The sequence below is a fragment of the Camelina sativa genome, chromosome 16 (genome assembly GCF_030686135.1).
Source record: "Camelina sativa cultivar CO46 ecotype springtype chromosome 16, ASM3068613v1".
Lineage (NCBI taxonomy): Eukaryota > Viridiplantae > Streptophyta > Magnoliopsida > Brassicales > Brassicaceae > Camelina > Camelina sativa.
Genome location: NC_141895.1, coordinates 3,685,579 through 3,707,731, shown reverse-complemented (window position 1 = coordinate 3,707,731; position 22,153 = coordinate 3,685,579). Strand labels below are relative to the sequence as shown.

The 22,153-nt window shown below is 39.3% G+C and overlaps 5 protein-coding genes and 1 long non-coding RNA gene across 12 annotated transcripts; 3 read left to right on the top strand and 3 right to left on the bottom strand.

Moving 5' to 3' along the window:
* The first annotated feature begins 553 nt into the window (after positions 1-553).
* Positions 554-1,772, top strand: LOC104749681 (leucine-rich repeat receptor-like serine/threonine/tyrosine-protein kinase SOBIR1). Its single transcript, XM_087491601.1, has one exon. It carries the CDS (start codon positions 976-978, stop codon positions 1,627-1,629), a length of 654 nt encoding a protein of 217 aa, XP_087347727.1. The 5' UTR covers positions 554-975; the 3' UTR covers positions 1,630-1,772.
* Positions 1,717-4,699, bottom strand: LOC104749682 (RAP domain-containing protein, chloroplastic). The gene is made up of 5 exons (XM_010471357.3): positions 4,352-4,699; positions 4,158-4,264; positions 2,292-3,930; positions 2,120-2,202; positions 1,717-1,942 (listed from the first exon to the last, which is right to left on the bottom strand). Exons 1-5 carry the CDS (start codon positions 4,479-4,481, stop codon positions 1,874-1,876), a joined length of 2,028 nt encoding a protein of 675 aa, XP_010469659.2. The 5' UTR covers positions 4,482-4,699; the 3' UTR covers positions 1,717-1,873.
* A 286-nt stretch (positions 4,700-4,985) lies between these two features.
* LOC104749679 (myosin-12-like) lies at positions 4,986-14,462 on the bottom strand. 4 transcript variants are annotated; one of them, XM_019238602.2, is made up of 41 exons: positions 14,320-14,462; positions 14,119-14,156; positions 13,906-14,034; positions 13,630-13,773; positions 13,386-13,531; positions 13,140-13,296; positions 13,010-13,068; positions 12,753-12,912; positions 12,519-12,668; positions 12,297-12,433; positions 12,054-12,200; positions 11,743-11,844; positions 11,606-11,663; positions 11,432-11,533; positions 11,281-11,318; positions 11,050-11,176; positions 10,801-10,971; positions 10,593-10,724; positions 10,398-10,504; positions 10,232-10,292; positions 9,953-10,130; positions 9,533-9,738; positions 9,174-9,293; positions 8,969-9,067; positions 8,639-8,854; positions 8,431-8,570; positions 8,241-8,342; positions 7,970-8,078; positions 7,842-7,886; positions 7,705-7,764; positions 7,418-7,588; positions 7,169-7,327; positions 6,887-7,093; positions 6,644-6,793; positions 6,489-6,559; positions 6,307-6,406; positions 6,161-6,217; positions 6,023-6,079; positions 5,718-5,798; positions 5,536-5,618; positions 4,986-5,452 (listed from the first exon to the last, which is right to left on the bottom strand). In XM_019238602.2, exons 2-41 carry the CDS (start codon positions 14,119-14,121, stop codon positions 5,320-5,322), a joined length of 4,674 nt encoding a protein of 1,557 aa, XP_019094147.2. In that variant the 5' UTR covers positions 14,122-14,156; positions 14,320-14,462; the 3' UTR covers positions 4,986-5,319. The 4 variants fall into 4 exon arrangements, with proteins under 4 accessions (XP_019094147.2, XP_010469656.2, XP_010469655.2 ...); XM_010471354.3 differs by having other exon boundaries at positions 7,169-7,324; positions 14,320-14,459; XM_010471353.3 differs by having other exon boundaries at positions 4,986-5,618; positions 14,320-14,459.
* Positions 5,296-15,041, top strand: LOC104749676 (uncharacterized). 4 transcript variants are annotated; one of them, XR_015584751.1, is made up of 18 exons: positions 5,296-5,564; positions 6,142-6,249; positions 6,361-6,451; positions 6,553-6,668; positions 7,959-8,088; positions 8,177-8,329; positions 8,519-8,595; positions 8,666-8,999; positions 11,737-11,916; positions 12,037-12,270; positions 12,398-12,452; positions 12,733-13,130; positions 13,241-13,299; positions 13,408-13,525; positions 13,647-13,689; positions 13,923-14,181; positions 14,357-14,630; positions 14,721-15,041. It is a non-coding gene; the product is annotated as an uncharacterized LOC104749676 (long non-coding RNA). The 4 variants fall into 4 exon arrangements; XR_761458.3 differs by lacking the exons at positions 8,519-8,595; positions 8,666-8,999; XR_015584752.1 differs by lacking the exons at positions 8,519-8,595; positions 11,737-11,916; positions 12,037-12,270; ... (6 more) ...; positions 14,357-14,630; positions 14,721-15,041 and having other exon boundaries at positions 8,666-10,551.
* A 338-nt stretch (positions 15,042-15,379) lies between these two features.
* Positions 15,380-18,365, top strand: LOC104753343 (cation/H(+) antiporter 21-like). Its single transcript, XM_087489746.1, has 3 exons — positions 15,380-15,714; positions 15,924-16,380; positions 16,481-18,365. The coding sequence occupies exons 1-3, from the start codon at positions 15,454-15,456 to the stop codon at positions 18,295-18,297; spliced, it is 2,535 nt and encodes an 844-aa protein (XP_087345872.1). The 5' UTR covers positions 15,380-15,453; the 3' UTR covers positions 18,298-18,365.
* LOC104749675 (protein CORTICAL MICROTUBULE DISORDERING 7-like) lies at positions 18,295-20,957 on the bottom strand. The gene is made up of 4 exons (XM_010471351.3): positions 20,030-20,957; positions 19,368-19,748; positions 19,207-19,298; positions 18,295-19,116 (listed from the first exon to the last, which is right to left on the bottom strand). The coding sequence occupies exons 1-4, from the start codon at positions 20,606-20,608 to the stop codon at positions 18,423-18,425; spliced, it is 1,746 nt and encodes a 581-aa protein (XP_010469653.2). The 5' UTR covers positions 20,609-20,957; the 3' UTR covers positions 18,295-18,422.
* Between the last annotated feature and the right edge of the window lie 1,196 nt (positions 20,958-22,153).

The following is a 22,153-nucleotide window of genomic DNA, read 5'->3' as shown; positions in this document are numbered from 1 at the left end:
CGGTAGTAGTTATCTCTTTTTAAACAAAAGAGCCTACTGTTTCGACTTATTTCACACTCACCAGTTTGGAATCTTAGAACAGACAACGAACAAATGGACACAAAACGCTAAAAGAGAGTGACTGAAAGTGAAAGATAACGAAAGGTGTGGAACGTAGCTAACATTGAATTTGATACTAATTTTTCTAACGTGTAGGGAACGGTGGCTCATGCTATGGAACCCCACAGAGTCGACTTTGACTTATCAACGCTTTACATAGTCAAGTCAATTACAGATTAATCGCTATATTGCAACTTGCTATTTCCTAGAAAAAAAATACACCCAAATCCACACGGTACGAGTACCCCAGTTTCACAATTCAGGACAATTATTATACATATCATAAATTTAATCAAATATCTCATAACACTTTTCAGAATATTAATTTTTTTCAGCATTGATATGTCTAATTATTATTAAATTTAACATAACACTATATTTTGTGACATTAATATCAAATTTTAGAAAGAATACAAAAAAAACCCGTAGAACACGTAAAGATTTTTTTGTACAGATTAGTGTCAGTTGCTGACCATAAATATAGCCAGAGTGTGTGTAGACTCCGACAACATCCACAAAGAAGAAACTTTCTCTAATAAAAAAATGGCTGTTCCCACGGGAAACGCCGATCTCTTTCTCCGGCCTCTACTCCTCTCATTTCTTCTTCTCTCTTCTTCGTTCGTCTCCTCTCTTGAGTTGCTCGATATCGATTCCTCAGATTTCAAAGCTCTTCAGGTCATCGAAACAGAGCTCGGAGTCAACGGTCAACGTTTTACGTCCAATGATGTCAACCCTTGCGGTCGTCGAGGAGTTTCCTGCGAGAGAAGGCGCTCAGCCGCCACGGGAGAATACGTTCTCCGTGTCACGAGAGAAGGCGCTCAGCCGCCACGAGAGAAGGCGCTCAGCCGCCACGGAATCTTCTCCCGTTGTTAGCACATGTGTCGAGACCCGAGTGCCACTTCCTCGTTTATGAGTACAATGAAGAACGGGAGTTTACAAGATATACTGACTGATGTGTTAGCTGGACAAAAAGAGCTAATGTGGCCAGCAAGGCACAAGATTGCTCTAGGTATAGCCGCAGGACTTGAGTACCTTCACATGGATCATAAGCCAAGAATCATTCACAGAGACTTAAAGCCAGCAAATGTTCTTCTCGATGATGACATGGAAGCCAGAATTGCAGATTTCGGGCTGGCAAAGTCAATGCCTGATGCAGCCACACACCTTACGCTCTCAAATGTAGCAGGTACTGTGGGATACATAGCACCAGAGTATCATCAAACTATCAAGTTCACAGATAAATGTGATATCTATAGTTTTGGAGTGATTCTTGGAGTTCTGGTGATTGGGAAGCTTCCTTCAGATGAGTTCTTTCAGCATACTGATGAGATGAGTCTGATAAAGTGGATGAGGAATATAATCACATCAGAGAATCCAAGTGTTGTGATTGATCCAACTTTGTTGGGACAAGGATTCGATGAACAGATGCTTCTGGTTCTGAAAATCGCTTGTTACTGTACTTTGGATGATCCAAAACAGAGGCCGAACAGCAAAGATGTCAGGACCATGTTGTCCCAGATCAAGCACTAGTATTTCAATATGTACTGTTTGCTTTTATGTATGTTTTCTAGATTCCTGTTGCATAAGAAATGACTATGAACACTATCTTGGCAGATATTTGTAATGAAGACTGTATAACTTAAATGGGTTTCAATTATGTTTGTTGCTCTAAACATAAATCCTCAATACAGTATAAGAATCTTAACTATATACATAAGGGAAAAGAGTAATTAATTAAAATGACAATGAGTTACATGTTTTGTTACTGTCTTCTCTATATGCAGCCTTTGAGAATCTCCCTCAAATATTCTAGCTGTTCGTGGCTGCCTTCATGTTCTTCCCACTAAAAATAATAAAAGCAAATTCAACATATGTTCAGTGTATACTCGTGACTGAGATGAGCAAACATTATCTATCACTTATGCAAGAACATCAGAGCTTTTTAGTTTTAACTATTGTATGGAGAAAATTTATTATCCTAGTAACTCAATTATATTAGTTTTTGACATTTTAGACCCACCTCTTGAAGAGACAAAGATACCACTTTCCATCCAGCAGCAGCAACGTATCGCCGCTTCAGCATTGTATGCCCTAATGGTAGTCCTGAGAAGACAAGAGTCGAAATGACCATTGAATTTGGATTGGCTCCTCCAGACACCAAGATAAATTAAGAAATAGGTGATGGCACTTACCAGAGTTTCTTGAGAAATGAGTTGGCCCGTCGATTTCTAAAGCAACTTTCTTCTCGACCAGAGCAACATCCACAGTGTAACCATCCACATCATGTTCTTTAGCCCACTCAAGCCCTGTACTGATTAGAAGGCGTCCAACTTCTTTCTGTAAAGATGAGGTTATTTTCTGATTGAACCTTTTGGTTTTTCCTGCACGGGTTATTTTCTCTTCGAGTCCATGACAAAGTGACAACTGAAGGTGGGGGCACTCAAGCTTCAAGCACTGATTTACAAGATACACCTGAGAAGCAAACATGACATCTTCCCTATACTGTTCTGAAAGCCTTTGCTCCTCCAAGCTGGTCAAAGTATTCCATATATTGGCAAAGAAAGGTCGCTCAACTTGCCCAAGAACAGCATAAGACCATGCTACGTTTCCAAGCTGGTCCCTGTTAAAGCTAAGTGCTGGAAATCCTGAAGCACCATTGCTTACTTCAACGTCTGCTACCTCATCATGGTTTGCCATTTCTTTTGTTAAGCAGCACTTGAACTGGTCACGGCCTTTAAAAGAACTATCCAAAGATTCTAGCAAAGAATCAGCTGGCTCATAAAGTGAGGCAAATGACCACAATAGTTGAGCAATCTCTTGGCCCTTAAAGGTAATGACAATAGTAGAAGCCCTCTTTGACAACTCAGAAAAGAGTTCTGGAGCAGAATGCCGCATGGAAGCAAACGCCCCTGCAATATTAGCAACATTCTGAGAATTGAAATCTCCAACCTTTGATGTGGCAACTTCTGCAACTCTATCCATCTCTGTCAAGTAAAGCAATTCACCCCCGATTTTGGACAATGCCCAAGAAATATTTGAGATTCCTTGAGCTGAACATTCTGGTAGACATGTCATTGCAAGAGCAACAAGCATTGACATCTCTCTTTGCCGAGCAAATGCAAGCCTACGAGTTCTCATCATCGAAACTTTCTCCATATTCTTGGCAATTCGGTGGAGTGCAGTAGCAATGTTTAGGGGAGACAATGGCGATGGACTTAAACCTTTGGCAACAGCCATGATTGTCTCAGCTGTTACTTCCAGTACCTCTTCAGCAGTCTGTGCTTCTATTATAGCTTTGTTCAGGTTGATTTCCTTCATCCGATCAGAAGGTCCTGAAAACTGGGATAGCCTCTGAGCTAATTGCTCCTTCATCTTCTCCTTCTTCTCCTCAAACATTCCACCAGCTAATGAGCTAACTCTCTTCCGCAAATCCCCCATCTTATCCTCCACCGGTCCATCTTCAAAATCCAAATCTTCTTCATCTGTATCAAAATCATCTTCGGGAACACTTTTACTTTTGACCTTTTCTTTCTTGTTGACAATCACTTTCTTGATCTTTTTCTTTTTCTTCTTCTTGAGAGGCATCACCTCTGCCATTCTAGAAGACAATCCTCTTGCCTCAATCGATTTAAGCGCAATTTTCCTTGCCCTTACACACCAATCCATCCCTTCAGTGTCGTCGAGGGCTTTCGAATTCTTCTGCTTTTTCCTCTTCTTTGGAGGTTGTATATCCAACGGATCAATCTCCCCAAGAAATTCTGACTCCCAGTCTGCATCATCATCCTCTTCTTCCTCCACTTCTTCCTCCGAGTTACCAATCACAGAAGATTTCTAAAACAATGACAATACGTGAACAGTACAATCTTAGACTAAATCAACCTTATCCAAAATTGTTTCTGCAACCTTATCCAAAACATTCCACACCATAGGAGCAGCATCAGTCGCATACAAATAAAGACTAAATCAATAAAAGCAACCAAACGAACTCATGTCACCTAATAATTTCACAATTCCAGATATCTACGTAATGAGTATACCGAAAATTTCTGAGAACTAACCATGGAAAGAGGAAGGTGCTCGAGGGAGTCCGTACGGCGATTCAAGGAGCTTCTCTGCGCGAGTGGAGCAAGAAATCGATTCTTCTTATCAGAGAGAGGCCAAAGCCCTGGAGTTGACCAAAGGAGCCAGTAAGACTATAAAGCTGAGTTGATGAAGAAGAAACAAACAAGAGAAGAGGAAACGAAATGACGACCTGATGCGACAGTGGAGGAGGAGATAGAGAGATGGAGATGGAGATGGCGACGGCTGTGGTTAACGATGCGGTGACGTATCTCCGGCGAATTGAGACAGAAGCATCGCCGGAATGGAACTACACACTCCATCTTCTTCTATCGGGAAAAAAAGTTCGATGTCGCTGTGATTTTAACAGAGAGTGGGACAGTAGTGGGTTTTAGCTAAACCCTCTTGTTCGTTTAGCGAGTTTGCTTTCAAAACCAAAGTGATACGGTGAGTCGGTGACTGTCAATTATCATAGTGATCCCTCCAAATGAACCTTTTTTATAGAACAGGCTCACTATTTTCTATAGATCCATATGATCCCCTCAAAATTGAAATACAGTTTCTTCCTAGATATATTCCAATATTCCTAGATGTGTTCTATTATGAAATGCATAAGCCTATTTTTCATATTAATAACTTTACATTTTAACAAATATTTTTTTCTTCAACAACATGCATTATGTGAATATAATGTTTGATAGTAACACAACGAATCAACAACAATACTAATACAAACTATTATACTATTAGGATATGTGTCATCATCAACATATAAAGACCAAATATAGCATTGACTTGTTTAGTATTTCTTTCTATCAAATCCAAAATTTATACAAATCCAATCTCATTAACATTCATAATATTCATTACATCATCACTTGACAAACAAAAAAAGGGTACACCATGTACCATATGAATGAACCTTACTTCTGTCTATACACAATGTACATTGTAAGGGATAAATCAAAGAAAACCCCAAACAAAAACCAAAAAATCAAATAAAGGAATCATAAAAGCTTCTTATTTCATTGCTTCATGTAAGGAAAAAATATAAAAAGCTTCCACTTCTGTAATATATGCAAAATTCAGGACTTAATTAATTATTTAATATAAGATTCGCACCCGTTGGAACCTTCTAACGGAGAGAGCAGGTTCTCTTCCTTACTCCGGCAATTTCTGGAACAAGAAGTGAAAATCAGACCGCTGGCGGAGAAGCGGCGGTGGATCGACGTCGGAGAGATTAATGTTACCACCGTGAAAGGACTGCGAGACATCTTCCACTGAGAAAGGAATGCTGCAAGATCACGGGAAAGGAAACAGTGAAGATTCGAGAGTAAATTAGGATGAGAAATCGAGAAATTTTGGTCTTCCGCGTACCTTGAATCGACGTCGAGCAAAAATGAAGGGTAAGTCATATTAACTGAATCTTCCGCCATTAGTTTTCTCATCTGGTTGATCACCTTTTTTTTTTTTTGGCACGAATCGTTGAATCATTTGGTTTGTTCTGTGAATTTTCTTTGAAGTAGTTTTGGAGTTGGTTTGGTTGATTCATTACTTACCTCAGAGGAGAGTCCTTGAGTTCCATATTTTTCGTCCCAAAACATAGTCCCAATTCGATATACTTGTGGAATGCTTAGTACCTGAATGGCAAATTAGGAAAAGACTTCTGTTAAAAAGTTGCAGTTATTTTCCATGATCAGCTATTTGTGTAGCAATCAATAACTGGGAGTAGGACTGTAGGAGGGTTTAGTGTTGTGCCATCTTGTAGTTCTCTAGTTTAGTTTATCCAATTAGTTTGCTTTTAGTTGTGCCGTAGTAAGATCTTTGTATATGCTTTGCAAAAAATTTGGTTTAAGTTCTTTACCGGGCATATCTCTTTTATGATCTCGTCCAACGATTTCTGTGTATTCTGATGCGAGACCTGTAGAATTGTAATGTATATCAAATGCTGAAATTTCACCAATTATGTACTTTCACCAATAGGTATGGTTTGAAGTTGTACCAGAAACTTCACTGCTTGCCTTATGTGTTGAAGTTCATCCCATGGTGATCGTGCTGCCTGTTGGAGACACAAGAGAAAAAAAGAATTATGTATCTTTGTCTTATTTTTGATCTTTGCATAATTTGGAAATCAATGCTTTAACCTACCTCGTCGTCTGCCTTCAGGCACCACTGTTCTAATTCATGCAAGCCCATTTTCAGATATTCTCCGTTGCTAACCGAACAACACTCTCGGCGAAGCAACAAACTGCCAGAAGATAACTTTGCAAGTCAAGCTACCTCATATCTAAATGTAGGTACTTGTGTCCTCTGCAATATATTTTCTGTACCTATTGAAGAGCTGCACATTGATGTACGAGAAAACCTGATGGAAGAGTTTTCTTGTGATCATAGATGGGACCTGGAGATCATTAAGACGCAGTCAAGAAACAGGAGAAGATAGATTAAGCTTGAGATGAAACTCTTCCAAAGTTCATTCTCTTACATGGTTCTCTGCCATAAAGGTTAAGGTATGTTCAAGCTTTTTGACAATGTTCTGCCACTGTACATATGATGCCTGTTGCTTGGCAACTGTAGTTAAGTGGATGCTTTTAGTCACGTCTCGCAAGGTTCTTGCTCTTGTCGGTCTTGGTGCCTGATAAATCTCACATATAACACATTATTAACATATGTGATTACCAAATCATTCAGATAAGTTCCATAGTAACTTGATGAATGATGTACTTACATGGATACAGAGATTGAGTAATGGGTTTATCTCTTTCTTTAATTTATCTCGGATCATTCCATATGTTTTCTCAACGTATGCTGCTAAGTGTTGCTTGAATAGTAAAGCCGGGTATTTAGCTTCGATCATCTGTTGGTCATTTGATATCCCAACCATCCCACTGTAGCCACTGGCTGTTTCCAATCCCACTGAAGATGATTGCATTCCCTACAATGTTTTTACAAACTATTACTAAGGCTCTTCCAAATTGATTAATCGGAGGTTCACTTTTACCAAGCTTACTTGGACCAATCTTCCAAATAGTGTAGCCTGGGGTGATCTATTACGTCTTGAAGCCGCATTATTCGTATTGCTGAATTTGAGTGTAGATTGGAGAAGATATAAGAGGGTAGAGCTTGTTGTGAGCCAATAAGTTAGTTCCCTCGTGTCATCTTGGCTCTTCTGGACCAAAATTAGTATAACTTGAATATAGAGTTCCGGTTTCAGAGGGTTCAGATACTACTTTCATAGCCATTGTCTTTAATCTATTACCTCAATGGACGATCGGATTATATGAACAATTTTATCAAATATATTTGTTTTCTCTGCTTCAAATAATCTCCACTGAAGTAGTGCCTTGTACACTATCCAAGCTGCCACAGATCTGTCGTTATCAAACCTTCTCTCATCCGTGAGGCATTTTATCAGCATTTCATGGCTCTCCTGTGCAGTAATGGTCATTATAAATTGTTCTATAGGTTACATTGAAATATCTTTTGCTAGCTTTCGTTGGTTATCAATTTATGCCTCCTTAGTACAAACAAGTTCTCAAATGATACCTGTTGCCGATCTGTTAGAGACCCTTGTTTTGCTAACACATTGATTGGATTCCTTGGCTCCTGAAAAACAATATAGCAAGGGATGAGGTGCTGCTGTAGAGTACTATTTCTTAATTGGGACTAGCAAGTTACCGTACCTTTGTTGCCTGAATCTCTTGTGTTTGATGTCCATTTTCAAGATCCTGTACAGTTATATTACATTAATGCAAATTGTTATACATATTCTTTTGACTTAGAAAATTATATGTTGACAGAAGTTTTGTACCTTCTCGGACACAAGAACTCTTTCAGGAGGCATTGTGTTTTCTACAGAAGCTGTCTGTCTTCGAAGAGATTCATTTTCTGACTCTAGAATTGCAACCTTATCCTTCAGGCTGATAAGAGGTTTTCTTTTAGATATGCAGATACAGTTTCATATTTTTCATTTTTTTATATAATTCAGGTCGACTAATTTTTTTTAAAATCCATGCAGCTATGTCTGATAGAAGAAAGGAATGCACTAGGCTGACAAAACTGATGAGCTCACAGAACCGTACCTGTTTAACTCTCCAGACTCTTCGACCCTTGTTGAAGCGGCCAAAGCCTGCTGGCGCAAGACCTGATTTTCGGATTCAAGGTTTGACAGGTTCGTTTGTAATCTGAAAATTACCAACAATACTCATAAAACCTGACTGCAAAACAGGAATATGATGTTAAATGCCTTAAGAAACTTAATAAAATCTATACCGTTCGATGATCTCTCGGAGTTGGATGGCCTTTGATTTTGCATCTTCTGCTTCAGTTAGACTTGCCTTACTATCTCTTTCAAGTGCAGAACATTTTGCTTCAAACTCCTCAATTGTTCCTTTTAATTTTGTTACCTCAGCCTACGTTTTGAAGATATAGTATCAGGTAAATTATCTGCTACTTAATGTAACTTTTAGCTAAACTTTACCTCCAATTCATTGTTTTGACTGTTCAGTAAATCCACTTGAGTGCTATCTACAACTGGAACCTCTTTGATGACTGGTGGAGCTTGTTCAATGGTTAATTTTGCTGCTTCTTTCTCTCGTATGATTGCAGCTTGGGCTTCATCTAGCTTCTCTTGCAATTCAATTAAATTATTTTGTAGTTTTGCGATTTCTTGTGCTTTGGCTTCTTCAAGATCAACCTAATGACACAGTTAAACGTGGGCTTCATTTTGGAACTTTCAACTCTAGCATTTCATCCAAGGAAATCAAATAGCAGAACAAAAGAATCTAGTTTCTAACTTCGTTGACAATACCTTTTGATGCTTCTCTAATTCGAGACGCCAGGTTAGCTCTTCCACACGTTTCTCTAACTTGTCCTTGGCTTCCTTGAGCGCCCCATTTTCTCTTGCAGCCTTTTTGGAAAGATGTTATTGTTAGTGATATTTTGATTTCTATTGCTTGCCTCGTAGATATTAGATTGGTTTTTATGTGAGTAATCAATCTAGTAATGAAGCTTACCATTTTGAGCTTTTTGAGCTCTTTTCGAGCTACTTTTGCTCTCCATAGACATTGTAATGCTAATGTTGCTTTTTTGTGCTGTTTATAAGCTTCTTGAGCATGGTGTCTTCTCCATTCCCTCTGTTAGAAGATATATCAGTAAGACTTATCATCAAAGTATATCAAAATCATCTTCCCCGTACTGTTTTCCTCTTCCACACTATTTAACTTGTTCCCTTATGGGTGAAGAATAATCCAAATTTTAAAAGAATTTCTAACCTATCCTTGAGAAGAAACTAGTCTGAGATTGTAGAAGACAAGTCCAGAAACTTTTGATATTTTATAGAGAATTAAGGTGTGAAGTAATCAAAATCTAGTACCTGAACTATAATTGCTGCCTTTGTTCTTCTTCTGTGTCTATGTTTGTTTCGAGCAGACATTGTCCGTAAACCAGTCTGAATAACTGATGCTGAGGCCTGTAGCATGGTGTAGCTTTTCCTTGCTATGTGAGCACGAATGTTCTTTTGGATACAAATTGAACCAGCTTCTCTTCGCATGTTTTGATACAACTTGCGTGCAAGTTGAGCTATATAAGCAATACACATGACACACAGTTAATTTGACATATACTGTTACCTGGCTGAAATTTTGATCATTTTGTGACACTAGATTTTAGACAAGGCTGCTTATATTCTGTCCGTCCATAGTATTGATGGCTCTATTGATAAGTTTAACAGTTCAGTTCATAGCTTTGTGTTGGGTAGGGTGTTACTATTAAAAGATAGGTAGAAGAATAAAACCTCTCCAAAGTTTTTGCATATAAATTGTAGCCCTTTTCTGGCCAATGAACTCTTTTCTTGTCAAATAAGTCCTGATCTGCCTCTGAATGAGTCTAGTGGCACCAGCCAAGACCTCGGTTCTTCTTGCATCTAGTTCGGCCATCTGTCCGGCTCTAAGAAATATCTTTGTTTTCCCTATCTGAAGATGAGTAATTAGAATGCAAGCTTAGATTACACTGTTAGCATTGGGTTGGCTATTTGATTCATATCTGACATTCTTGTACCCTGAGCTTGACATACCTGATAGCCTTTTAGACCCATCTTGTTGCAGATTGAAGCACATGCTGACTTTTCGTCGGATCTGTCAATAGATCATGTAATATTCTCAGTATTGACTGGATCAGGATATATGATAAAACTGATAATTTGTCTGTCTTTTCTAGACTTTTCCTATGAGTAATTTTACCCCTCTGGAACATCTGTTGCTAGCATCACAAAACGATCTAGGAATTCATCGAAAGCTCTTTTTGTTGGATAACCAGCACAACTGATTCTTATAGCTTCCAGTACACCCTGTTCACATATCCAGATCTGCTGTTAGCAAATACCCCTATAGAAAACATGAACATATTGAAATAGGAATCCTGAGGCTCTGGCTTACTCCGCATCTTAGTTGGTTTAGGACGTTGTCATTCTCAAAAATCCCGGGCTTTAGAACTGCATTTGGCTTCACACATCTAATATAATGGGGCTCTGTTGTGTTCAGCGTCTCCATTAGAGCTTGGAGTTGTTGCTGGGTGTAGGTAGGTTAGGTCAGGAATCAAGAACTTGAGCGATGTGAAAATGATATATAGTTAGTAGCGGCTTACCTTGAAACGGGTCCCAATGGATGAAAATTTGGACTGCTTTGATGCGTCCTCTGGAAGTGGTGGAAACAAATTGGCGACAAAAGAGCACTTAGATGCATCTAACAAAGCTTGATGTTCTGCCACAACATAATCCTTGTTCTTGTCAAGAAATTGCTCTGCTGAATACGTTACCTGGATACAGAAAAGCGTTCTTAGTAACTAACTACCGTATATGCTTCAGCTTAGCTTCTAAAACTGTGTCTGTCTCACATCTCCTGCATAGTGGTTGACAGTGAAGGCTGTTTGGGCAAGCTTAGGTTTGCTGAAACGCTTGTGTCCTTTATATGTTTGATACATCTTCTGTGCAAATGTCTCATGAGTCGACTTGGGGAACATGCTGAAAAGGTGAATCTTATGATTATGCGAGAGGACCCAGTTTACTTCTTACTATGGATTGATATTGTGATACTTTCCTTCCCTTACAAGTAGGATTACACTTACCATGCTTCATCAAGTAGGGCAATTATGCCTCCTGGTTTCTGCAAAAAAAAAAAAAGATGTCATTGATAATTTTCTAGTGCTTGTTCATGTTGTGGAGGAGTCAATGTGGCAATGTCATCCAGATTTATGATGTTTGTTGCATAGTTTATACCTTCTCAATAAGATCTAAGACATCCTGGTTATCAACAAATTCAACATAGCTCCAGTTTATTTCCTCCCTCGTGTATTCCTCTTGCTCCATCTTGAATACATGCTGCAGAGAAATTTTGTTCCATGTAAAAAAGTTGCTTGCATGTGAACAGGTTACAGTGGTTTTATTTTCTACCTGATTGAAATGCTGTTGTAACTTCTCATTTGTCAGATTGATGCATAGCTGCTCAAAACTTTGAAACGAATAGTGGAATTATATCATAACTTCTGTATGTACCCATAATTCAGGTTTATAATTTCTGTCAGGTTTACCTGTTGATCTTGAAGCTTTCAAAACCATAAATGTCGAGAACTCCGATCAAGCTTTTAGCATTCGGGTCTTGACCTATTGAACTGTTGATCTTATCCACAATCCTGCCATTATTGAGTTGTGCATAGGTCACGATTGGAGATTGCTCAAACTGAGAACTGTTTATCTAGTTAAAGGTGTGTTCGGTCTCTCCTATGATGTGTATGCAGTTTCTATCTTACCTCTGCGCCATTAAAATGCCTGTAGGGCAGAGCGTCTTTGCCTAATGATTTTTATAATATCCATTTTTGTTTCAGGGGTTGGATTTACATACCAGTCAAACAACCTGGAGTATACTGTCTTGGCTAAAGCATCACGGTTTGAAGCTGCAGATTCTGGGTCAAGCGGCTTTGTAATGTTACCATCTGGAGTTACAATTACACGCTTGCAGAGTGAATCTTCCATCATCTTCTCATTGCACCTACGTCAAGTGAATAATTGAAAATGTGTCAGCATTGCCATAGGAACTCTGCAGGACTTAAAGTCTAGTGGTAAAGTATTTTCTAGTTGAAGATACATGAGTAATTCTGCTGCTGTTTGAAGATGATATCTTGATTTATCATCCCTGATTTTTGAAGAATCTGCTTCTTCTCCTTTGATAAAATTGACATTTCCAAGGTGGAGAATTGCAGCGACGACGCGGAATATGGCATCCTAAAGTTGAATTTTTGAGGTCAGTATTTGAAGTATCTATAATCATATGTATCCTAAGAATGAGATTCAGGAGGTTGAGACAAACCTGTGCCTCTTGTCCAATGCCCACAATGTCCATGGCATTTCTGGTCTCTACATACTCTCTTGCATCGTCTACATTAGAAACCTCGTAGCAGTTTGTCTGGTTTAGATAGTGAAACGTCCTTGGATCCCCTACCTTGAATTTCTTAGCTTCCTGAAAAATCAAAATTATTGTTACAATCGTTGTATCCTAATTTTTCCAGCTCTATTGCTTTTAGGATTGTTACTGAAGACTTACCTCAGGAGGTGCTGCACAGAGCATGTAGAAGCAGTGGTAGTTCCTCTCAGGGTCTGAGACTTGGCAAACACGAGACCGTTCGAGAAGATAAGTGCGGATTGCAGCTCCAGATATTTTCCCACGCTTGTCAAATTGGATCTCAACAAATTTTCCAAACCGACTGTTGAAGAACCAAGAGAATTACAAAGGAGTCAAAACAAAAGATGCCAGCAGAAAAAGGAATTATATGTCCAAATTAAGAGTTTCATAGGCACCACCTTGAATTGTTGTTTTTCACTGTTTTGGCGTTACCAAAAGCTTCTAAAACTGGATTAGACTGGAAAGAGAATAATTTAGAACGGTGGAAGCATTTATTCGAAGTAGATAAAATCAGAGCTAGTAACTCACTTCTAAAACTTGTTGTTCAACACTTCTTCCTTCAGTATCTGATCTGCCTCCCATGAATGCTAGATATCTCATGAGCATTTTGGTTGTTTCTGTTTTTCCAGCTCCGCTCTCCCCACTGACCAAAATAGACTGGCTTCTTGCCTCATTTATCATCGCCCTGGTATGTATGTTAAGATTTTTGGTGAGCTAAGTTCTTTACAGTAGCTGGATAAAAGTCTCTACTACTCAGAGATTAACAACTTATACCTGTAACTGGTATCTGCAACAGCAAACAGATGCGGGCTTAGCTCTCCAAATGCAGCTCCTTTATATTGCTCCATCATATGGACACTATACAAATGCGGAAGTCTTTGGAATGGATTCACCGCGATCAAGATGTTTCCGGTGTAAGTCTGTTCTATCCAAGAGTTTGCCATTAGATAATCTCAACATCCGACTTTCAAAAGTTTGAATAATGGAGTGTTTTACATATCTGTCTTAAATTACTGACATATATCTCGTTTAAAGCAAAACGGCAATCGAGATTGTGGAGGACCCCTGGCTCATGGAGGTAAGCCAGTTTAGTCATGTCGTCAACTCCTGCAGGCGGTGCCTCTGTATCCTTTGGATATATACTAGAAATACTAGCAACAGCCTGTAAAAATCAATCTATACTTCAAATTCTTCTATAAAATATGTGAATTCCATTGTTAAGGTCCATGGTTAAAAAGATCAAAATCTTTTCTATTTTGTGTGGTTTTATATCAAATGAAAGGTAGTTTCTCACTGTTTTCCCATTTGCAGTGACTATTTTGGCATTGGTGCCTATGATTTCAATCACTTCTCCACTAATCCATGCGAGTTCTGGATCCTCGACCCAGACATGTGACCCGAGTGTGATATTTACAGGAGTCCCCTATTCATCAAAACAAGCCTTTCAATAGTCTCATCTTAGAAGAAAAGATAGAATATGTAGCAGAAAGTTCTTGGGAAGGCTTACCATATTTCAGAGCTCTTCCAAGCTCTTACGCTGAGAATCTGCAGTAGTTGAAGTAAAGAGAAGGTAATTTAGATAGAGAAGATTAAGCTCTTTGAGGTAGAGAGAGAGACAGAGATGAATCACAAAAAGAAATGAAAAGGCGACTCTGAATCCAAGAAAAGCCATAGGATATTCTTATCTAGAATATGACCTTTCCCTCACCTCTATTCTCCTCCAAGTCTGTTCACTGTTTTTGCAGGTTTTAGAGCTTAAGATGCAGCAATGGCGGCACATCAACTTCTTTCAGATATTCTCTCTTGGGTCATTTGCTTTGAAAACCATGCTTGAGCTTAAGGTCACTCTACATATTTTTCTCCTTTTCAAAGCTTTATGATGCTTCCTTTTGAGTATGAATGGGGTCCTCGTAGGTTAAAAAGAATGTGAAATTGCTGCTTTTCGAACTTTAAAGTTGTCTGCTTTACATTTTGATATTGCTACTGCACCAACTTTTTCACTTGATCGGCCATTGGCAGGTACTGTTTAGCTGTGAAAGTGAACGTTTTTTTTCTATTTTTCGTTGAAGACAATAATGCCCTTTTACGTTTGGTTTCCATCTCTTGCAGAGCCAAAAAAGGCTCAAGGGACTTGTAATGGACGTGCTTAAACTTGAAGTCATCACGACATCACCTTAAAAAGTGTAAAACTTTAGTCAAATATGATTGAAAGTTGCAGATGTATTTTAAACTTTGTGTGTGAAGGTAATGGCCGGTGGAGAATCTCCGGTGGCTGTTGAGGCCGGTGGCCATTTGGATTAACTTTTCCAGCTAGACTTGGCTTTTTTTCTTTCTTTCTCATTTTTTATTTATGGTCGAAAGTGTTGAGTATATAGCTGTCATATTTTTGCTAATTTCCTTGATCCAACAACATCATGATTACATGTGCAACCCTGTGTTTTAGTTTATTTCTTAAATTAAATAAAAAATCTCTCCTAGTATCTTATACTACTATTAACTAATAATCTATCAAAAGCACATTACATGAAGAAGAAAAACAACAAGGAAAAAAACAAAATGTAACTTTAAGACCAACCCAAACAAAATTTGACTAATTTCATCCTCAAAAGAGAATACAAAAAATAACAGCTACAATATCAGTACCCTCCTCTTTGACATCAAACCGTAAAAATCTATAATTAGCATTGACAGAAAAAAAGAAAGAAAAGAAAAAACAGGTAGTAGTAGCTCTCTCACCTATTAATGCAATAAATTAAAGACATGATTGAACACAAAAACATTTTTGTTACAAGGAACGGCCAAAAACCTTGAGAGGGATTTTAGAGTATCCCGTTTGTAATCGATGGCCAATTCCTCAGTTAATCCTGGACCTCCCCAAGTTGAATTTTATGAAGTCAGTGCCTCTCGGTTTGGTAATATCATGTGTTATAACCAAGCGTTAATGGACCTTGTCGGAGATCATAACGGAGAGGAGAGCGGAAGCTCTCTTACAGCCGCTCTTCCTGTCTTTGTGACGCAACTCTGTGTTGCTAATCTCAGCTACCGCCTTCTCTACTATTTTACTCGGCCTCTGCGTCTTCCTCCTTTCGTCGCTCAAATCCTTGTGAGTCATCTAATCAACTTCATTGTTGTAGCGAAATTACAAAAAATCAGTTTCTTATGATTTCTATTTTGAGTTTTAACGTAAAAACCAAACTGAAAAAAAATTCTAGAATTTGTTCACGTACAAATATATTGCTCGTACGTATTTTTACAACATGATCCTATGATAATTGTAATGATTATTTTGCTTTTTCTCTAAATAATTTGCAGTGCGGATTATTGTTCAGCCCGTCCGTGCTCGGCAAAAAAAATTGGGTCCTGGAACGTTTATTCCCTTATAGATTTACAATGGTTCTCGAGACATTTGCGAACTTAGCTCTCGTTTACAACATTTTCCTCCTCGGTCTCGGCATGGACTTGAGGATGATAAAGATCAAAGATACAAAACCAGTGATCATAGCCATTGTTGGCCTCGTTGCGGCTTTACTTGCCGGTATTGGCTTTTACTACCTTCCCGGTAACGGAGACCCCGACACGATCCTAGCAGGTGGTATTTATTGGTCGCTTGCGTTTGGCTGTACAAATTTCCCTGATCTTGCTAGGATTCTTGCGGATCTCAAGCTCTTGCGTTCCGATATGGGACGTACCGCGATGAGTGCAGCCATTGTTACTGATTTGTGCACTTGGATTCTCTTCGTTATTGGAATGGCGAGTTTTAGCAAAGCAGGTAACCAAAACTAAGATGAATTAATATTCCCTTGTGATTTTTTTTCCCCCTTTAGAACTCACAAACGCCCAAGGTGATGGGTCATTATTTAATTTTTAAGGTGCACGGAATGAAATGATGCCATACTCATTAGTATCAACCACAGCTTTTGTCCTTTTCTGCTACTTCCTGATCCGTCCTGCAGTGGCTTGGACCTTCAACAACACCGTCAAAGGAGGCCACGTCGATGAAACTCATGTTTGGTTCATTCTAGCCGGTGTTATTCTCTGCAGCTTAATGACCGAACTATGTGGTGTCCAGTCAATTACCGGAGCTTTCTTGTTCGGTCTCTCGATCCCTCACGACCACATCATTCGAAACATGATCGAACAGAAGCTCCACGATTACATCTCTGGAATACTTATGCCTCTTTTCTACATCATTTGCGGTCTAAGAGCCGATCTTGGTTACATGTCCGAGTACGTGAGCGTCAGAACGATGGCTTTGGTGATTTCTGCCTCGTTTTTGGTGAAGATTTTGTCTACGGTTGTTTGCTCCATCTTCTTGCGAATACCTTTCCGTGATGGTTTAGCCATTGGTTCACTTATGAACACCAAAGGAACCATGGCATTAGTCATTCTAAATGCAGGACGAGACACCAAGGCATTGGACGTAATTATGTACACTCATATGACGTTGGCGTTCCTAGTGATGTCAATAGTGGTGCAGCCACTACTAACCATTTTTTACAGACCAAAGAAGAAAATTGTTTTCTACAAAAATCGAACCATTCAAAAACACAGAGGAGAGTCAGAGCTTTCAGTATTAACCTGCGTCCACATGCTCCCTAACGTCTCCGGCATAACCAATCTGTTACAACTCTCTAACCCGACCAAGAGGTCTCCTCTTAACGTTGTTGCCATCCACCTAGTCGAGCTAACGGGTCGCACCACGGCTTCGTTGCTCATAATGAACGATGAAGCCAAACCGAAAGCTAACTTTTCGGACAGAGTCAGAGCGGAATCCGATCAGATCGCTGAGACGTTCGCAGCTCTGGAAGTGGACAACGACGGGATTCTGGTTCAGACCATCACCGCGGTCTCACCTTACGCGACCATGCACGAAGATATTAGTTTGTTGGCTGAGGACAAACAAGTCAGCTTCATTTTAATGCCTTACCACAAGAATATGATGTCAGACGGTCGGTTAACCGAAGGAAACGATGTCCACGCTGAAATCAACAGAAACGTTTTGGGCCACGCGCCTTGTTCGGTTGGGGTTTTGGTTGACCGTGGCATGATGATATTCCGGTCTGAATCTTTCCGAGGCGAAACCACAAAGAAAGAAATAGCGATGATATTTGCTGGAGGTCGTGACGATCGAGAGGCTCTGGCTTTCGCATGGAGAATGGTGGGACAAGAAATGGCTAAACTCACGGTTGTTAGATTCCTCCCAAACCAAGAAGCTTTAGTCTCGGCCGGGACAGCTGGGGTTGAGTACGGCAAAGAGAAACATATTGACGAAGAGTACCTCTACGAGTTTAACTTCAAGACAAAGAATGATCCGTTAGTGACTTATATAGAGAAAGTGGTTAAGGATGGCCACGATACGATCGCAACGATTATGGAAATGGAAGAGAACAATTCTTACGATCTTTACATTTTGGGAAGAGGGTATAAAGTAGAAACACCTGTGACCGCGGGATTAATGGATTGGAGTAGTTTTCCTGATTTAGGGGTTATAGGCGATACGTTAGCTTCATCAAACTTCACAATGCAAGCTTCGGTTCTTGTGGTTCAACAATACTCATCAGTCAACAAACAAACCGCAGGTAACAACAATCAAGAACCTGTCCAAGGTGCTCCTGAAGCTACACCTTTCATGGAAGACGAGGATGATGAAGAGGGAGATCGATATCATATCGGAATGCGCAAATGATTTAAGAGTTTTTTTCTCATTCCATATTTGTATACAAACTTTAGAAACTTGTAAGTTTTTTTTGTTCACATAATCAATCCAAAGAGTCATTGGTTATGAAATTACGATTCCTAACAAGAATTATGTTACCGAGTTTCCCCAATGGCGAATTCAATATGCCCAAGTAGAAACCGTTGCAGCTTCTTTCTTATATCTTCGACTTTCTCGTTGGTTTCTGTTCTGTTTAAGATCAGATCATCGAGCCAGTGGTTTACTGCTTTTAGGTGGACGAGAAGAGAGTCTTTTCCATTTGTTTCTTCCTTCTTCACCAAGAAAGTTCCTTTGTTCAGTGAGTTCTCCAAGTATTTCAAGAACCACTGGCTAGAAACTCTGACTAGCTCGTCCGCTAGACTTGCTGACTCCTTTAACCTGCTTTTACCTTCTAAGCTACTTCGGTCAGAAACAGAACGATGTTTCATCGCAGGAGGAGGTTTTACACCCTTGTAAGCTGTGTTTCTTGGACTTAACTTCTCCTTGGGATTCAGTTTTTCAGATGAGTTTTGTATAACAATGTAATGATGATGATCAGCAGCAGCCTCTTGCTTTCCAGACTCTTTACATAAGTTGAACTGAGATAAACCGGTCACTACCGCAGCTTGAACCCAAGATGCTGCATTTTTATTAGCTGCTAGTATACATGAGCCGTTGTTTCGATTTTGAGTTAGCAACATATGGACCGCTTTGCCTGTATTCTGTGTATTATGGTAAAGCTCCAAGAACCGCCGTACTACTTGTCCCGTAGATAATTTCTTAGAAGAATCACACAGCTCAGCAAAGGTCCTGAAGGAACAAAGTCATATATATGCTATTATTAATGATTCGAAAACGCTTGTAATGAAACTGGTCAAGGGTAAAATAGAGAAGACATACTGCAAACTGAGTAGAACAGACTCCATGGCAGATGCTTCCTCCAATGCGCTTACTGCTCCCGATACTGCTACTTGCCTATTTGATGAGACTTCCTGAAAGGAGAGGTTTGAAACACATGACTACTAATACTTAGAGTCGCTAGATTGATCCAAATACTGTACCTTTCCAAGCAATTGAATGGCTTTTGGGAGTCCACTCCATAAGATTCTCTGATCAGACCAAGTCATGTGACTTGAAGGCAGCTTAAAAAGCTCAACTGAAGGAGCCGCCACTGCCTTTGACAACGACGACTTGATACCATCTTTTGGAGATATGGTCATGGATATAGGTGATGCAGGCTTGACCACATTTCTATTTCTTACAGCCGGGGTTTCGCAGGTAAGGTGATTTAATATAGGTGACTTGATACCATCTTTTGAAGAAATGGCCATTGATATAGGTGTTACAGGCTTGACCACATTCCTGTTTCTTAAAGCAGGGGTTTCACTGTTAAGGTGCTTTGATGGGAACTCACTCTTTGGCAGATTCTTATCAGGCAAGACCTGCAAAATAAACATAGATATCTATAGAATCAAGAAAGATTCACACTCCAAGTGCAAGCCAATATCAAATTGCTGCACTATCTACAAGAAGCAAACTTTTAAGGTCACTTGAAACAGCTTAAAGAACAAGAAACCCTAAACACCGCTTCCAAAATCAAAATGCAATAACATGGATCAAACAAAGCGATTCACCGAGCAAGAAGCAACAACTTAAAGAACAAGAAACCCTAAAACTACTCAAACAGAGCGATTCACAGAAGAGAAGAAGATGGAAGATGTACCAGTTTGGGTTTGAGACGTGGGGAAGAAAGAAGCAGAGCGGCGTCACGACGATGAGTCACAGGAGGAGGAGGCTGATCCCAACAACTCCTTCTCGCGGAATCCAAACTCATCCTCCTCATCTCAACAAGATTCTTCTTCTTCGTCTTCGTCGTCCCCGGCGAAACAGAGGCCTGGGTAAAAGGAAGAAGCAAATCGCTAGAAAAAAGATCACTAGGGTTTCCAACGCAGAGCCTCCGCTTGGGGACTGGTTTCAATCCACGGATTACAGGAACAGGGCATCCTTTCTCAATGTGTAAACCGCCGAGGATGTAAACAAACTGCCCTAGCTGGATTTCATCGGAGCGTATAAGATCAGCGTCGTCTCCGGCGGAAACGGCGACGTAAGCGGCGTGGAGAGAGTCAGAGACTTTGACGAAGAATGCTTCGCTACGCCATTGGTCGTCAGAGAGACAGGGGACGATTTCTATGACTTGGAGGAGTGGTGAGCGGTGTGAGGAGAGTAATGGCGGTGAAGAAAGTGAGTTACCGGCGGCGAGGTTGAGAAGGTTGGAGAGAACTCCGGGAGTAAGACACGCCATGGTTGTAAAACAGAAGCATCTTTTGGGGGAAGGAAGGAAGGAAGAAGAGTAGTTGTGAATCTCAAAGAGATGTGTCTTGGGGAATGTGAAGAGTTCGTCGTTTACTGTGTCGGGAAAAGTAAACAGTTTTTGTCAGAATGCTAAAAAGCTCTCTCTCTCTCTGCCTTCGAGATTTGATGGGCAAAGAGTAAGCTTTTGTTGGTTGCAGGTGTAAAGCACGAGCCTTTTTGTCTTTTTTTGTTTCTTTCTTTTGTAAAATTCCTAATTGCAAAATTGATTGTCAGGGGATTTGTTAGCTAGCCTAGTTCCAATCCAACTATTTGGAATGAGACAAAGACATATTCTCTACAGATAAGTTTTCTTCTGTTTTTTGTAGTTAATAGGCTTTCATGCAACGTTTTTCCAATTGGGCCGACTACTGGTTGTGTCCTTCTTGTCAAGTTTTGGCCGAGTTAAGGACCGAACTGCTGAATTGTTCCAAGGTGACTCGCTTCGAAATCTAAAAACCGGTTAAAATCGGTCCACAAAATTTAAGTTCACCATTTTGTTTAGTTAGGGTTTGCACACACACCAAAAAAAAAAAAAGGTGTCTTCTTTCTCTATTTTGTTATGTTTTTCCAAATTTATAATGGAAACTCAAAAGTCGATGTTGTATTGTATTATGATGGGCCAACTCAAACTCAAAAGAACCTTTTTGTAAGAATGTTTTCATTAAAGGCTTGTTTAATACACCTTCTAGTAGAGAACACAAGTGAACTGTCCAATCATATTTACTTACTTGTGTTTGTGTTGACACTCCAACTAGTCCATCAGGTCTTACTCGAACCAACCATCCTTCCATTAGTTTATGAATTTGCTTTGATTGTACCTTTGTTGTTGGTATCTCTTTTCAACCACGCTTTTGCTACCTTTATCACCATTACCGAAAACGTACATGATAATAAGTTTCAATTTAAACAGATGGTTAGATTGGCGACTGAGATGGATTTTTATCAATTAATATTTGGATTGTGTATCTTCTTTGCTTGAGCTGCAAAAGTGATAGATACTCACTCTTGTTGTCATTCTAGAGTAAAAATTTTGTTTTTCTTACTTTAGGTTTCCAATGCATATGTTTGCTAAAAATACCAATTTTATCCAAATTATTTTAATATTTTGACCAATAAAAAAATATTAAATATATTAAATAAGGGATATAATAGAATATTGATCTATTTTCTTAATTTGTGTGAAAAGCTCTAGAACGGCAAGTAAAAAAAACCGGAAGGAATACAATCTAAAAGATTTAAAGTTTCAGTGAACTATCAACTATAATAAAGTTTTATAGAATAAGTTCAACGAAACTATATTCAACTCGATTACATTGTACTTTCTAGCATCTATCCAAATTGGCATTGAACTAACTATATTTTTCAATACCACTGAATCTATTAAATTCATCCCAAAATATGAAGAATAATAAATATATGAGTCACACTTGTAATCATTTCTTAAATTTATTTATAAAGCAAGTAATACTCCAAACACTCACAGTCACCGACCTCT